Raw genomic sequence first — 15,724 nt, forward strand, 5'->3', positions numbered from 1 at the left:
TTTGTCGGTGGAGGTGTAGCAGCTAACGAGGATAAAGTGTATGTGACTTATTTTAGTTAGTGAAATTATACATCAACACAAATTGTCTACACTTCAAAACTTGACCACGGGATTTTCCTTTTGAAATAGCGACATCTGCTGATTGGTTAGTGCTGAAGGAAATCCAAGGCCGTACACAACAAAGCTCGTTCAACCTTCCCAGGTTATCAATCCATTATCTGGATTTGCGTGCACTACCACTAACGATTAAGATAAGCAGCAACACGAGATTTGTTATCAATTCACTGAGTGAATGTCTGCGAATGCATCCAACTCAGTTTTTCCACATTCTTCTCCCTCCAACCGCTTCAATGCCAGGAAGGAAATCTATAGTGGAGAGCAGAGAGAAAACAATAACCTCCCCTCAATATCATATAATCATATTATATCATATAATGTGTTACTTGTGTTTGTCAGACTTAAAAAAAAATCAAAGTAAAACTGCCAGATTAATTTTGATTAATTTTAATTTTGATGAATTAATTTTAATGACAGTTGAAAGTTTCAGAGCTCTAATGTATTTGTATTGCATACTGAAATTAAAATGTTTATTTTATCACTCTGTGCACTACATCACCATATTCATGTGGTGTTTTTTTGGTGTTTGTTTATGTGCATATTTACTTTTATTTACTTTTTAATTTGGTTTTGGTACCCCAGACTTACATTTTTCCGGGTAGCCATCTGGGGCAGGCAGAGTATAAAAGGAAGCCAGATGCTTTTGGTGAATGTTGGTGTTTATGAATCCCTGCTGCAAGTAAAAAATACCCCAACTTGATGGATGAGTTTTATTCCAGCCTCCTATCCTCTAGCCTGACACTGAACAACAAGAATTAGAACCACCTTTACCAGCAATAATGTGAAGTAATCATTTTCTGTATGACTTTATCAGTCCCTCATATAGTCGTGGTGGGATTATGGCTCACTCTTCTTTACAATGTTGTTTCAGTTTGTTGAGGATTTCAGGTATTTCTTTAGGTAGAGCACTCTTATAAGGTGCTACTACAGCACTTCAGTCAGGGTGAGGTTTGGACTTTCACCGAGCAAGCAAGGCCTGAAAGTCATGTCCTTAAGAAACAGGAAATAAAAATCCAGCAAAGACCTGGTACAGGACTTGAGAGATACATGGTGCCATTACTGTTCACTGAAGCCTTATCAGAAATGGTCTCAGTGGAAAAATTGTTGTCAAGAAGTCATTCTTAAGGAAGGGAAGCAGGGAGAAAAGGGTGACTAATTGCAGAAAACTGGATTGAAAATCAGTGGCAACAGGTTTTATGGATGGGTGGATGGTTCAAATTGTCATCATATATAAAGAAGATCAAAAGAGAAGTATGGCAGTGAGTGTATGCTGTAAAACACCTGTAAAACACGATGATATACACCAGGTTTTTGGCTAATTATTCAAAAACAAAATGGTCAAGTACAAGGAATGGACTGAAAATCAGTGAAAAGCAGCCAATTTGCAAAGAAAATACCTACAGAGAGCATGGAGAACTGTTCCTCAAGACCACTTTAACAAATTAAAAATTACTGGCTGCTTGTACGCAAAATACAAAGATTTGAGCAGCTCAAGACTTTTCCACAGTACTGTAAATCTGACACAAGGCATCTTTTTTAGATGAATATTTGGTGCATGATCCCTGATGAAAAAAGGAATCAAATCAAATCAAACTAAAACAACTAAATATGCACATTTTTATTAAAATACTACAAACGTACCTCACAGTTTCACAACAATAAAGCTTCACTTTTAATATACGTACATCATCATCATCATCATCATGAACAACAATAACAATAACAACAACAACAACGTCACGTCTCGCGGACGCGCTCGAGCCAACACCACGCGACAGTGACTGACAAGATGGCGATCATTTCAGAAACAGAGGAGTTACTGCGGTGAAGGAGAGGCTTGGTATGCTGTTTTCTTTCAGTAGCAACTAATTCTGAACATGTTTGTGACCGTGCGCCCGACGATGTGTGAATTCTGGCCGAGGCACACTTGGCAGGTCGGTTATGAAGCCGAGTCCGATGCCGGCGAGCCGATCTCCGGCTGAACGCGTGAACTTGTTTCAGGATTGTCGCCGCTAGCTTGTCAAGCTAATACTACCTAGCATGCTAGGCTAACGTTAGCGGCAAGGGCAGCTAGGGCTCACTAATCTTGAATAAATACAATAAAAATTAGACTCTTAGTTCAAACAAAATGTGTTTGCGTATGTTGTAATTTTATTTTAATTAATTTAAGACGTTTATTTGTGAGACTTTAAAAGCGCTTTCGAGTTAGTTTTACACAATTCAGTATTTTGTAATCGCAATTCCTTACAGCTATCAATTACATGCTAGTGATAGCTGGCTAACTTAAGCTTTTTGGGAGAAACCCTCTGTGAAGTTGGGCTCCTCGGGCTGAACACTAACGCGTGCTGTGCTCGTGCAGTTTATTGAAATGCTACTCTGGCTGGTTGTGTTGTGTTATGGCTGTTTTACTCAGAGTTGGCGTGAGGCTGTGTGTCGGTGAGACCACGCACAGCCACAAGGACAAACCAAGCAAAGCAAAGCGCGCTAACTCGCTGGTAAAACTTCAGTGACATTAGAAACTCTGGAACAACTCCCCCGAGAGTCATCGCTTTATTTGCTCAATTAGAAGCCACTGATTTCTTAATGCTGAGCCAGGAGCGTTGCTGCTAAATCTCTGCGGTGATTACTTTATTGTGGATTATGCTTAACCAGCTTCTGGCTCTGACAGCGAAGTGCCACGTTATTCTGGATGTCTGTGGCTCGTCCCGATGCCAGCCAAAGGCTCGGCGCGAAAGCATTTCAACATGTCTGGAGATACGTTATCGACCAGACAGGATATGTGTCCCGCTAGCTGTATTTATATCATCCATGGCAGCAATCTGATGAACAAGTATTGAACACACACGCCCCCTCCTGCACTGGTAAACAGGGGGACTGAGTGCGTTGAGCCATGCTTGTTTTGCTTTGTTAAATTGGTGGTTTATGACTAACTAAACTATAACTAAACATTAACAGAGTTAGAACCGATTTTTCCGCTATCCTGTCCTCTCCAGACATTTCTTAGCATGGAAGCAACCCTTGCAGAAGTAGTCTTGAGGCCTGTACCATGGAAGTGGAATTTAAGCTTATCCTGATAACTTTAGGCTTAACCGTGGGTTTTAAAAATGACCAAGGCAGTTCACTTTCTTACCTGGATATATTTCCATGCTAACTTATGCTGCAAACGTAACTATTCCTTCCGCCAACAGACTGGGTGGCTGTAGCTCAGGAGGTAGAGCAGGTCATCTGCTAATTAGCAGTTTTCATCCCTGGCTGCAAAATGCTAACCCTGAGTTGCTGTTCGATGCATCTCCTTACATATGAATGAGGTGTGTGTGTGTGTGGGGATAGCAGATTAGATCAGATTCTTGTATTTTTATGTTCCCCAGTTGATTGCAGATAAATAAATTACAAAAAAATATTTTTCCATAAGCTTTAATATATGTTGCTAAAACAGGACACCCATTTGTACTTGTTGACCTTATATCTAATTTGGATGTCAACTACGCCTATGTTTGTATTCTGTCTTTGTATTTACTCTCAGACTGTTGAACACCACTAAGGCTGCAGCTGAGAGAATAAAAACTAAAACTGTCTCTTAAACTCAAGTACTTGAACAATTCAGGGTTTAGTGTCTTGTTGGACCTTCACCATCTAAATATAGGTGTCTACGTATAGACTAGAGTAGCTGGGAATTGATCCACTGACCTTCTGATTAGTAAGTGGCCGTTTTACCTTCTGAGCCACAGCTGCCAGCCCTGAAAACAGTGGAAACTGATAACAGAATCATTCCCTGGGCATGTTGAACTTGCTCTATAGCACACTGATCTGTAACCATACAGTGTGCCCATAGTGCACCACTTTGCAAGCTCAGACCCCCTCTTTTTTTCCCCCCCTCAATGATTTTGTTCCCTTGACATCAGTTAAAGGGGGGTCAGCCCACTCAAGGATCCCCACATTCTTAGCAGCTCTGTGGGATTTGAAAAGAAGCCAGAAGAGGTTCTGTGAAGAGTGATTGGTATGTTTTTGGCTGAACCTAGAGCTTCCCATGCATACTGGTTGCTCAGGTATATTAACAATTCGATTTCAATTCAAGTTTCTTTAAGTTTCTTTATGCTACAGTCACCTCAAGGCGCTTTATGATTTAAGATGGAGACCCCTCAGTTTATGGGAGAAAACCACAACAGTCAACAGGAAGAAACCTCTGGCAGAACCAGGATGTCTTGTGAACAGTTGGCGGTGCCAGTCTGAAACTAATTTTAACATCTTTCAGGTTAAAATTTTCTTAAAGTCCAGCTGCTGCTAACTAGCTATCTGTAGTGCCTCCCTTCTCTTGGCTGAGCAACAGGTTTCAACTTCATTGCAGCTGGAGTTCATAGTTCAACTCCTCCATTTTGGACTGCAGCTGCAGTTGGTAGTTGGGACCAGTTTAGCTTGACCCTGCAGCAGGTAGACAGCTTGTTCCTGTGTCCCTATGCTGTACAGAGCTAAAGAACTACTGTTGTCAGTTGCTGTGCAAGATGTTGGAATTAGTGTTCATCTGCAACCAGCTGATTGTTCTGCTTGGTTATTGATTTGTCAAAAAGTATTTACAAATAGAAGACTTGCAGAGGAGAAATTTGGAAACGGTTATTTTTTGTTGCTTAATCTTCTGTACGCTTATATCACCAAGACAAAAATCTATGATTTGAGAAGGAATAAGACCCTTTTAAGTTATCTAAGTCCTTGGATTTAAGGCTTCAGAAAATCTAGCCCATGGTGTGGAACTTTAGCCAGTTTCCCACAGATTTAAACTGCTTTTTCTACATTTTCAGTAAGCTCGTCAACCCCAGTGTGAAACCCACCCTCTTTCTTTCTGGATAAACATTCTTTTTTTCATAACCAGGCACGACCATCCATTTAAACTTTAACACATTCCTTTTTTTGGCATGTATGTGCCTGACAGCACTCCGTAGAGTTGTTTATTCGCCAGTTATTTTACTACTGGTCCCTGTTGAGGTTGAGAAATGTTTGCGTCTGCATGCCACCTGGCAGTTTGCCTCAGTTTACTCTGCGTAGATACAACCTCATAAAGCAGTCGATGGAAATCAGATGCAATAATAATTTCTGGTTTCATGTGTTTCCTGTAAAGAGAAGAGGATGACGGTATACATTAAAAAAAAAAAAAAAAATTCGGGGGGGATTGTTGCTAATTCATCTGGTTTTAATTTAATCTTAAATGAAAAATCTGAAGAGATCCAGAAGAGCCATGAGAAGGGTAGAAAGCAGATGTCTGCGTGTAGTGGGACATTTAAGTGAAAAGTGTTTAGTGTTTGTTATGTGTAGATGTTTGTGGAGTTGTGGTGGGCACACTGCAGTTTTTTGTGTCAAAACCATACACAACAGTAGTGATATTGGGTGAAAGAGGACAAAAATGTTGATGTTCTGATGCATAAATTGTGCACGGGAATGAAAGGTCCAGGCATGAAACAGTTGGAGCAGTTTGTTTTTTTTCCCCAATAGTGTAATGTAATCCTGCTGTAGCTGTCAGATTGAAGGGGAAAGCTCAACTAGTCAACAAACCTAAAATGGGACTGCAGTTAAACCATAGAAGTTATCAAACTCCAGAGTCATCAGTCATCATAAGTTTTTTTGTTTTTTTTAAAAAACTGTAGGCTAGTTATGCGTTCAGTCTTATCGAAAAAGAATGAACAGTATATTGTTTGTTGTTAGCCTCTTTCTCATCTGTATTATGTTTAAAAATCCTGTCTAAAAGGATGTTTTTAAATGAAGGAATAATGGTGTTAAACAATAATGCTCTAACATGAACACCTGTGGCCTGTACACAGGTAAACTTAATAAAATTCTCACCTAACCTTTTTCTCTTCCCTCTCTAGACAACACCACCATGCCCTGGGAGGGTCTCACTTCTCAGTTCGCCATGGTTACCATGGTGATATGAAGCCGGCGTGAAGCGCTGACAAACAAAGACTTGCGCGCCAAAGGGTCAGTTTGACTGACACAGCCAGCCAGCCAGCTTGGCGGGCAGGCTTGTGTAATGGACAGGTGTAAGCATGTGGGGCGGCTGCGGCTGGCCCCAGACCACTCCATCCTTAACCCCCAGAAGTGGCACTGCGTTGACTGCAACACCACCGAGTCCATATGGGGCTGCCTCGGCTGTGCCCACGTGGCGTGTGGGCGCTATATCGAGGAGCATGCTCTGCAGCACTTCCAGCAGCAGGGCCACCCGCTGGCAATGGAGGTTAACGAACTTTATGTTTTTTGTTATTTGTGTGATGACTATGTTCTGAATGATAACGCCACCGGAGACCTCAAGTTGCTTCGCAGTACACTCAGCGCCATCCAGAGCCAGCGCTATGAGGTCACCACCCGCAGCGGGCGCACCCTGCGCTCCGCTAGCGCCAGCGTTGATGCCCTCATGCCATCCGGCGCTCGTGAGTTGCAGTTGAGGGACGAGGACCGAATGTTTACCGCTCTTTGGCACCGCCGCAGAGCACTTATGGGACGCATCTTTCGCTTTTGGTTTGGCCTGACTGAATGTGGAAAAAGGAGAGCGGAGGAAGAGAGGAGGAGGGAGGAGGAGGAGCAGCAAAGAAGGGAGGCCAGGGAGAGGAGGCGAGCTCTCAAGAGGCAGCTACAGGAGAAGCTGGAGAACGCTCCTCTCAGGAAGAGTCGTCGCCTGCGTCAGAAAAGCCAGAGAGTTGGCGATCTGACGACCACAATGCCGACTTCTCGCAGGGCACGCAACAAGACAAAAACTCCAGCGCCCCCATCCCTGAAACGCAGGCAACGGACTAGAAGCCCCGCCACTGTAATCCCCAAGAAAGCTGGACAAAAAAAAAAGGTCCAAGCAACCCCCAAAGCCCGCAGCCATTCTTCAACTACCAAATCTAAGCCCAAAGCCACTTCAGCAACCCTGCATACTGCCCAAACCCCTGTCTGCCGCAAACAAGGCACCAAACAGGACGGCTCGCCCTTCAAGCGGCGTCCTACAGTCACTCCTGGAGTGACGGGATTAAGAAATTTGGGAAACACTTGTTATATGAACTCCATCCTGCAGGTGCTGAGTCACCTGCATGTTTTCAGGGAGTGCTTCCTGCGTCTGGATTTGACACAGGCGCTGGAGCTACTGGCATCTGCCGTCCAAGGCCAACTGGCAGGGAAGGCCTCATCGCAGCCCCCCCTGATCCAAAGGAAGGGACTCCAGACCAGCTTGGGCTCTGGGGTGGGGCTGAGTGGCGGGGCGTCACGAGCCCGCAGCATGGAGTTGATACAACCCAAAGAGCCCAGCTCGAAGCATATCTCACTGTGCCATGAGTTGCACACCTTGTTCCAGGTCATGTGGTCTGGCAAGTGGGCGCTGGTATCGCCTTTTGCCATGCTGCACTCAGTGTGGCAGCTGATCCCGGCGTTCAGGGGCTACGCTCAGCAGGACGCTCAGGAGTTCTTGTGCGAGCTGCTGGATAAAGTGCAGCACGAGCTGGAGAGCACGGGCAAGCACACAACCAGTGCTGGGGTCCCACAGACGCAGAAACGGCTAATCAAGCAGGTGCTCAGCGTGGTCAACACCATCTTTCATGGCCAGCTCCTCAGCCAGGTACGCACGCACACACACACACTCACACACTCTTCACCAAAACAGCCGGCTTACCTGATAAGCTTCGCGATGTGTGCACATGTGCTGGTCTATAGCTCCACTAAAGACGTTTCAGCCAGGACAAAAGGAAAATCACTGACTATTTTAGTAGTTTTTCAAAAAATATAAATTAATGTTACTAAATAGACATTTTTATTTATTAAGACGGTTTTAACTGGTTTAAAATGAGTGTTTGGGGTTGGCTGAACATGTTAGCACAGTTTGTCCACATATAGTTAAGTCTATTATTGTGCTAATCAGAGGCTGTGACCTTCAGAGGAGCATTCAAAGGCATGAAAATCTCAGATTGGCTCTCATACTCTGATTGCATTGATTTGAATTCATCAGTCATCACTGCCTTTTATTCATCCTGTATTCATAATAATGAGAATAAACAGTTCAAACTAAAGAGAGGTGGTTAAACTGTAGGCAGGGAGTATTTATTTTTATCATTTGGGTTTATTTTAATAGTTTAATTGGTCTGATTTCCATTCATGTCCAAACTAATTCTCACTTAGAATTATTTATGTAAAAATGATCAACTGTATACACACCAGTATAGTACAGCGCCCCCACCTGGCCCATGCACCGGGAATTCTTCTTGAGTTATTTATTAATTTTATAGACAAAAGCTTCAACTGTTAACTACTATATTTCTGTGGATTCTGGTAACATTAAAAAACTGCTATAAAAGGAAGAGCCAAGCACACATGATTAAAATTTTATCTTTTAAGCTGATATCCATCTACCTATGTAAGTTATCAAGGTAGTTAATTAATCGTAATTAGTAATTATTACTTATACCAGGTGGTCCTAAATCTGTGTCTTATAACTTGTCGTTGTCTCACCTTCAATAAAAGGGAGGGAAGGAATATAGGAAAATATTCAGACTTGTCGAAATGATGCTAAACAGCTGCACCCCTTAAAGGTGGATGAGGATGTAGGAAGCGGAGAGAGTTGGCTCGAGGACAAGAGATTAGTCTCTGCTTGTAGAGGCTGAGCACCCACGGTGACACCTGCTGCTGCTGCTGAATAGATCGCTGTCTTTGCAATCAAATGTCTTGGCCATATAACAGACTCAGGCTGGCTTCCACCCCTCCACTCACAAAGGAAGTACTCGCTCTACTCAAAGTGGGTCAGTGGATGTTGTGAAAAGCCCCACATTTGTATTTAATTTCTATGTATTCCCAGTCACATGTAGAAATGAAGATATTCCTTCTGACCTCTCCTCTGTTGTTTTCTTCTTTCTTACTCTTTCTCGCCTTTCCATGCAGGTGACGTGCCTGGCCTGCGACCATCGCTCCAACACTGTGGAGCCTTTCTGGGATCTGTCGCTGGAGTTCCCGGAGCGATATCACAGTAATAGCCGGGAGTCAGCCGCTCAGGCTTCGTGCCATTTGACAGAAATGCTGGCCAAGTTTACAGAGACCGAAGCTCTAGAGGGAAACATCTACGCGTGTGACCAGTGTAACTGTGAGTGAGACAAGCCACACAGTTTTTTTACTTTAATCTCAAGATATTTACAATTTTCACCTATAAAACATGCTGAAAAAAGAGGGGATGCAAACTAAACAGTAACTAAGCCTGTAAAAGTATCACTCAGTAATTAAAACGTGCTTTATGGCAGAACTAAGTTTGTGGTATAACATTGTTAATGAAGACTGAATGATCTCTCTCGGACCCACGAGTTTAGACGTGGAGAGACAGATGAGACGGATGAAAAACAGCTGTGTGCAAACTCACAGAGGGAAGATGTTTTAGACATTTGATCAACCTAAAGAGAGAGAAATTCAAAAGGGAATTTCACCAGAATTAAATGTAGTAATTAAAACTATTGTGAGATGCAGTTCTTTTCATTTGAGAGGGAAATACTTGGGTTTGTTATCTCCAAGGACCCTGGAGTGATGTTTCTGGGACTGATGCCTGAAGTGGCGTGATTCAAAGCGAGCTTTGACTGTTCTGTGTTTTAATAAAAAAAAATAAATAAAAAAAACAAGGCTAAAAGGACAGATCAGTGGCTGGATAAGTAGAAAAATGGCACTCCATGGACAGGCGCCTATATAATCTATGGATCAGATGTTAAGTAAAAACTTGGGTCACAACCTTAATTTCTATGAAAGTCTGAACATTTAAAACTACTGAAAGTGGTCCCTGTTACCACAGTGTGTGTTTATTGTACTGTAAATGTGATATTTTTCTATTTTTTTATATTGTCCCCACTTCCTTCTCCCTCCCATGTGATGTGCTCCCTTCTAAAATTAAAAAAGTCCAACAACCACCGATAGCAACCAAATTGCACCTTTTAGTCACTTCTGTGACACTGAAACAACAAATGGAAGCATTTTGGTGACTATAAAACATTTTACCAGCGTTTCATTACGTTGATGCCGTGCTTTTCGGTGCCGTGCAGTGTAAGTGCCCTGCAGCACTCACATCACTTGGCTGAAATCCAAGCAAACTTCCAATTCCCTACTATCACTGTAAGGGTAAGATGGGTAAAATGCTTGGCCACAGTCTTGACTAGGGATGGGTATCGTTTAGGTTTTATCCGATACCGGTGCCAAACCGGTACTTTTGAAACGGTGCCGGTGCTTAAACGGTGCTCAAACCGGTGCTTAAAGAATGGAGAACACAAAATTGGTCCAAAAACCTCTCATGTTCAGCTGTTTTTTTTTGTAAAAAGATAACAATGTTAGCCTTTTCTGCAGCTATAGGGCATATATGGTATCACTCTTGGCTGGAAGCAGTGCTTAAACAATGGAAAAACACACTTTGTCCAAAAACCTCTCATGTTTAGCTGTTTTCCACTTTTTCTTTGGTCATTTTAGCCTTTTTGGCCAGGGTGAAGGGAGCATCTGCCATCAAACAAGAAGACAGCCGCATGTAACTACGACGGTGTTTGCTAGTTCACCTTACGTGCATTAATGTAATAATCTGGTTAGCGTACTCAACGTTAATTACACACGAACAACATGAAGCTACTCACGCAGAGGAGAACAGCTGCTGCTGCCATCATCATCCGTCATCATTTCTGCTACACTGGCAGGGCTAGGGGCCAGGACTCTCCTCTTTGGGTTTTTGGGGGATGTTGCTAACTCCAGGTCCGATAACAGGCACCACACCCGCAGTAGATGTGCACGGTGTGAGGTCTCGCAGCAAGCTATCAAACACGGCGCATTTCTCGGCTTTAAAAGAAAACGCTATGCGTCGCCAGGTGTTTCATCAGATTTGAGGTGTTACCTCCTTTGACAGTATCACAGTATCAGCTTAAAGCACTTGTTGCAGGCTGCTGAGTTTGCATCTTTTGCTGTGAAGTACAGCCAGACTTTTGATCGCTTCGCCTTGGGCATTTTTAATCCGTAGCTCTGCTCTAAAAGAACGTACGTACCTGGCCCCGCCTACTATCCTCGGAAACGTAAAATGATTGGCTAGAATTGGCTCAGGAAAAAAAAAGCACCGAAATAAAGCACCGAAATGTGCGCTGCTTTTCAGTCTGGTTACTACCGTTTATGTCAGAACCGGACACCGGTACCCATCCCTAGTCTTGACTGACTCAAATGTTGAAAGCCTGTAAGTGCCTGTCGTGAAAACGAAAGAGGACATGGTGGGGACATTCCGGTTTGTAGGCAGCAGCTAACAAAAATAAACATACCCAACAACGGTATCCAGGAAATCAAGGACATGTTTTCATGTTTGGAATGAAAGCATTTAGAAGTGTGGTTCCTTCAGGACTAAACTAACACAAATACCTGCACTGCTTCTCAGATCTACTCTAAAACCTTCATGTAAAATGGCACCTTTATCGCTCTGCAGCAGTTAACATAATCACGGGGTCACGTGACTGCTTTAAAGCTGAGTCGACGCTCACAAAAAGTGATCTTTGTGCTGTGTGTCAGCTCTTTCCTCTCTCCACGTGTGTGCAGCTGCCAGAAGACGGACCTCGTCCAAACCAGTCATCCTGACCGAAGCACAGAAGCAGCTGATGGTCCACAAACTGCCTCAGGTCCTCCGGCTGCACCTCAAACGCTTCAGGTGAGAAGACATTAACACCTGTGGAGTTGATTGGATTAATACAACCGTATCTTAAGTGTTAACTCAAATTTTCACTTTATTATACATGGATGTGACTTCTAGAGACGAGAATCTAGTGAAAACACTAATAACCTTCAGCTGTTCTTAGAAGATCACCCCTCAGCTTTTTCTCTGCCTTCTGATTGGTCCTCAGATGGTCTGGGAGGAACCACCGGGAAAAGATTGGAGTCCACGTCAGCTTCGATCAGCTCCTCAACATGGAGCCCTACTGCTGCCGAGAGCCCTCACCCAAAGGCGTGCCCTGCTCCAGTCCCAGCAGCCCCAGCGCCGCTGGCTCGCCGCGCCCTAAGCACTTCCTTTACGAGCTCTCAGCCGTGGTGATGCATCATGGGAAGGGCTTTGGCTCCGGCCACTACACTGCCTACTGCTACAACACAGAAGGAGGTGAGTCATTTTATTTACTACTTACTCTGTGTTTGGGTTTAAGCAGGGAAGTGTACACAGCAGTGAAAGCCCCGGTCACAGGGGGATTAATGCTGTGGGAACTGTTCCCTTCATCCTCTCAAAATGTCAACATTAAAGTTCAGAGGTTCCTCTGCCACAGTGAAATGCCACTGAAAGGATTCTCATGAGATCCATGCTCAGGATGAATTTTATCTTGTTGTCAGATGAAACGTGGTGTCAACGTCGCCGAAAGACGTTGACGCCGTCGCCGAAAGAGTCAGACTAACGCCTCAGATTCCTGCAGAAACTATGACGTTCCCTTCTCGGCCCTCTCAGCTGTATTTGCAGGTTATTAATAGGACAAGAGGAAACTTTCATTTTACCACCTCATTCATTCCAAATTAGATTTTAAGTTTTTAAGATATTACCAGGTTGTGTTGATCTTAATTTTCCCAACATCATGTTGAGCAGAGTAAAAAACAAATATGTGCTCCATGGCCTTGGGTTAAAAGTAGAATTTGAGTGATTTTCCAGTTGTTTAGCCTGTGACCAAGTATGTGGCTCTGTGGGAGCAGGCTCACAAAAACGAAGCCCAGTAAACAAACGTGTTGTTCCAAACACATCTGCTCATCCGGGTAACCTGTCCCTCTTCCTCCAGGCTTCTGGGTTCACTGTAATGACTCTAAGCTGAACGTGTGTTCGGTGGATGAGGTCTGCCGCGCTCAGGCCTACATCCTCTTCTACACGCAGCGAGTATCTCAGGACAGAGACCGGCCACTATAGGACTACACCCCTCTGTGAACCCCGCTGCCACCTCCCCTGCAGCCCGACTACTCAGCGAGGTGACATCAGCACAGCCCCACCTATCGGTCTTTCTCTTCCCTCTTTCTTTGGGCATTTTGTATCTGGGGGGTTGGGTCTTTTTAGTCTATTTTTCTATTAAAAAAACAAAACAAAACAAAAAGTAGGTGAGAGAGAAAGGACTCGTTTGTAAAGTTGGGTTCTGCTTTGTGAACTTGTTGTATATTGTGTTTATATGTAGGTATTTTTTTTTTAAAAAGATTATGATGTTTGTGATTCATGTACAGTTGTATTTTATAAAGAAGAGAGTATCAGCCAAGGTGTGTCTGTGTCAAGCAGCCAGTAGACTTTGGTCAGGCATGACTACATACTCTACAGGTATGTCTGCTTACCTGTGCGTGAGGCTTGTTGATTGTAAATGCTGTGTTTTGGGGTTTTTTTGTTTGTTTGTTTTGTTTCATAAATCAGCTGAAATGTTTCTCAGTCACTTTAGATAGTCAACACAGAACTGGATGTAGGGTTGTAAACTGTCATTCACTCAGTAGAAATGGCCTCCGTGTGTCTGAGACAGGTAAACATTTTCACAGGCGTTCATCCCGATTCCTTGCCAGAAATGCACTAATGTGTATGGTGCAGGTTTTTAGTGTTGGTTGGTTGTTTAAAAATCTGTACACGAGCAATGTTTTTCACTCTGAGGCAGACTTCAAGCCAAAGTATTTGCGGGAAGTGTTTGGAAAACCCTGCTTTTCCTAAACGGTTCAGTATTTTATAGAGTTTTTCTGTTTTTATTCCTGCTTTTAATGACAGCTACAAATGAGTGTGACAGGGCCACATTAAGAAGAAGGTTAGATTTAGAGAATAATTTGGAGTGATGTTGAAATATTATTCTAGAAATGTAGTTAGAATTTTGAGAGTAATTTTGCAATACAAAAACATTTGAGAAAAGTCTACATTTTGAAAGAAATTGGAGTAGTTACAATAATAAAGTTGGATTTGAGAATAATGTCAGAATATGATTAAAGTAACTTTAAAAAATTAAATACCAACCTGAGAATAAAGTCTGTATTCTTTTGAAAGAAAGTCAAAATTTTGAGGAGATCAGTCCAAATTATGAGACTAAAGTCAAAATACTACTACTGAGACTACAAAAGAAAGCATTTCTCTTTTAGTACACAAGTATTGTGATATTAAAGGTGAGGACTATCTTTTCAGGGAAAAAAAAATAAGTACAATTTAATGAGGCCTACAGCTGTGTTCTACTCGAGAGCCCGGGCTGACGTTGCTGTGAATAAATTTTTAACACTTCAGAAATTGTCTGTGATCTCCAACAGTCACTACTCCACAGACTGGAGAGTATATCTCAAGATTTTGACTTTATTCCTAAAATCTCAGCTTTATTTTCAGCATGCTAAGTTGTAAATCTAAATTTTCTTGCTTAATGTGGTTTTTGGTTTTGTATGTTTTATTTGGCTCAGTGCTGCCCCCGTCTGCCTCAGAATGTAACTGTATAACCGTAAACCATCCCTGAATAAGCAGATAACTGCTGTACTTGAAAAGTGCCCTTTTTAACAAAATCTATTTTTATAGTTCATATCAATTCAGAAAAGTGGGAGTCCCACACAGACCAGCATTTAGATTATGAATGTACTTTTTATACAATTCTTCTCAGAGATTTTACAAAGGAGGCCATCGACTGTTTTAAACGTTTTATACAACCACTTTGTTCCGATTGTTGAAAACCACCAGCAGTTAACAGATTTCACTGTTCAATTATCTTCCCTCTGAACAGAGGGGAGTCGAAGCACACTTTGTCTGGATTTTTTTTTTTTTTCACTGTCCGCAGTTCTGTTATTTGTTGGCATTTTGGTTACTGCTCCATGGATGCGCCGTGTGTAAATTGATGGAAGTTATACTATGCAAATTGTTACCTCAATTTTTTGTTTTTTCTAGAAAAAGAAATTACCTCAATAAATGAGAATATTTTTTCATTTTTTTCTACAAAAGATACCTGTCTGTGCTTCATTATTTACCTTCAATCTACAATGCATGAAAATTCCCCTTATTGATAAGTCATATCCTGTGTATGAAATACATATATTAGAGAGGTTTGTTATGTACATGAATAGCTAAGATAAGATCTATTAATTGTCTCAATTAATTGTCCCAGCATTTATTTTGAAGTTACAAATTTAGAAAGATTACTTTTTAATTAAGACATAAGCAGCTATTAGGATTAGTTTTATTAAGTATTAGTTCACGGTTAATTAGAATAAGCAATGAGAAATAGCTAGGCTAAACAGAAAAAGCATTTCTTTTAATGGTTTGTTTAGAAAAAATAAGTATTTATCATAGCAAAGATTATTCGATTATCAAATCAAGCCACCCTGCCTAACTGGTTAGCTGTGTCCAATGAAGCATACCATTTAGTAAAATGTAATTGTTTTAATAAAGAATTAGCTAGATGAGATGGGGTAACTCCATTGTTGGTTCTCTTTGATAATGCTGTGCTAGTTTTAGGTGCTCATCCTGCTAAGCTAATGTAACTGTCTGCTTGTTAGTCTCATTTAACAGTTATCTCAGGAATTTACAAGTTACCATGGCTTAACATAAGTCTTTAGCTTGTATAAAAATAAGGGAAGTATTAGAAGTTTTATTGCCAGTAACAGTCTCCAATCTTCATGCTAAGCTTAACTGAGCCATGTTAACCTGCTAAGT

At 42.1% G+C, this 15,724-nt stretch overlaps 1 protein-coding gene across 1 annotated transcript; it reads left to right on the forward strand.

Moving 5' to 3' along the window:
* The first annotated feature begins 1,841 nt into the window (after positions 1 to 1,841).
* Positions 1,842 to 15,014, forward strand: usp44 (ubiquitin specific peptidase 44). Its single transcript, XM_005475888.4, has 6 exons — positions 1,842 to 1,957; positions 5,973 to 7,693; positions 9,007 to 9,205; positions 11,656 to 11,764; positions 11,958 to 12,208; positions 12,867 to 15,014. Exons 2-6 carry the CDS (start codon positions 6,134 to 6,136, stop codon positions 12,989 to 12,991), a joined length of 2,244 nt encoding a protein of 747 aa, XP_005475945.1. The 5' UTR covers positions 1,842 to 1,957; positions 5,973 to 6,133; the 3' UTR covers positions 12,992 to 15,014.
* Positions 15,015 to 15,724: the final 710 nt, after the last annotated feature.

The sequence above is a fragment of the Oreochromis niloticus genome, linkage group LG17 (assembly GCF_001858045.2).
Source record: "Oreochromis niloticus isolate F11D_XX linkage group LG17, O_niloticus_UMD_NMBU, whole genome shotgun sequence".
Taxonomy (NCBI): Eukaryota; Metazoa; Chordata; class Actinopteri; order Cichliformes; family Cichlidae; genus Oreochromis; species Oreochromis niloticus.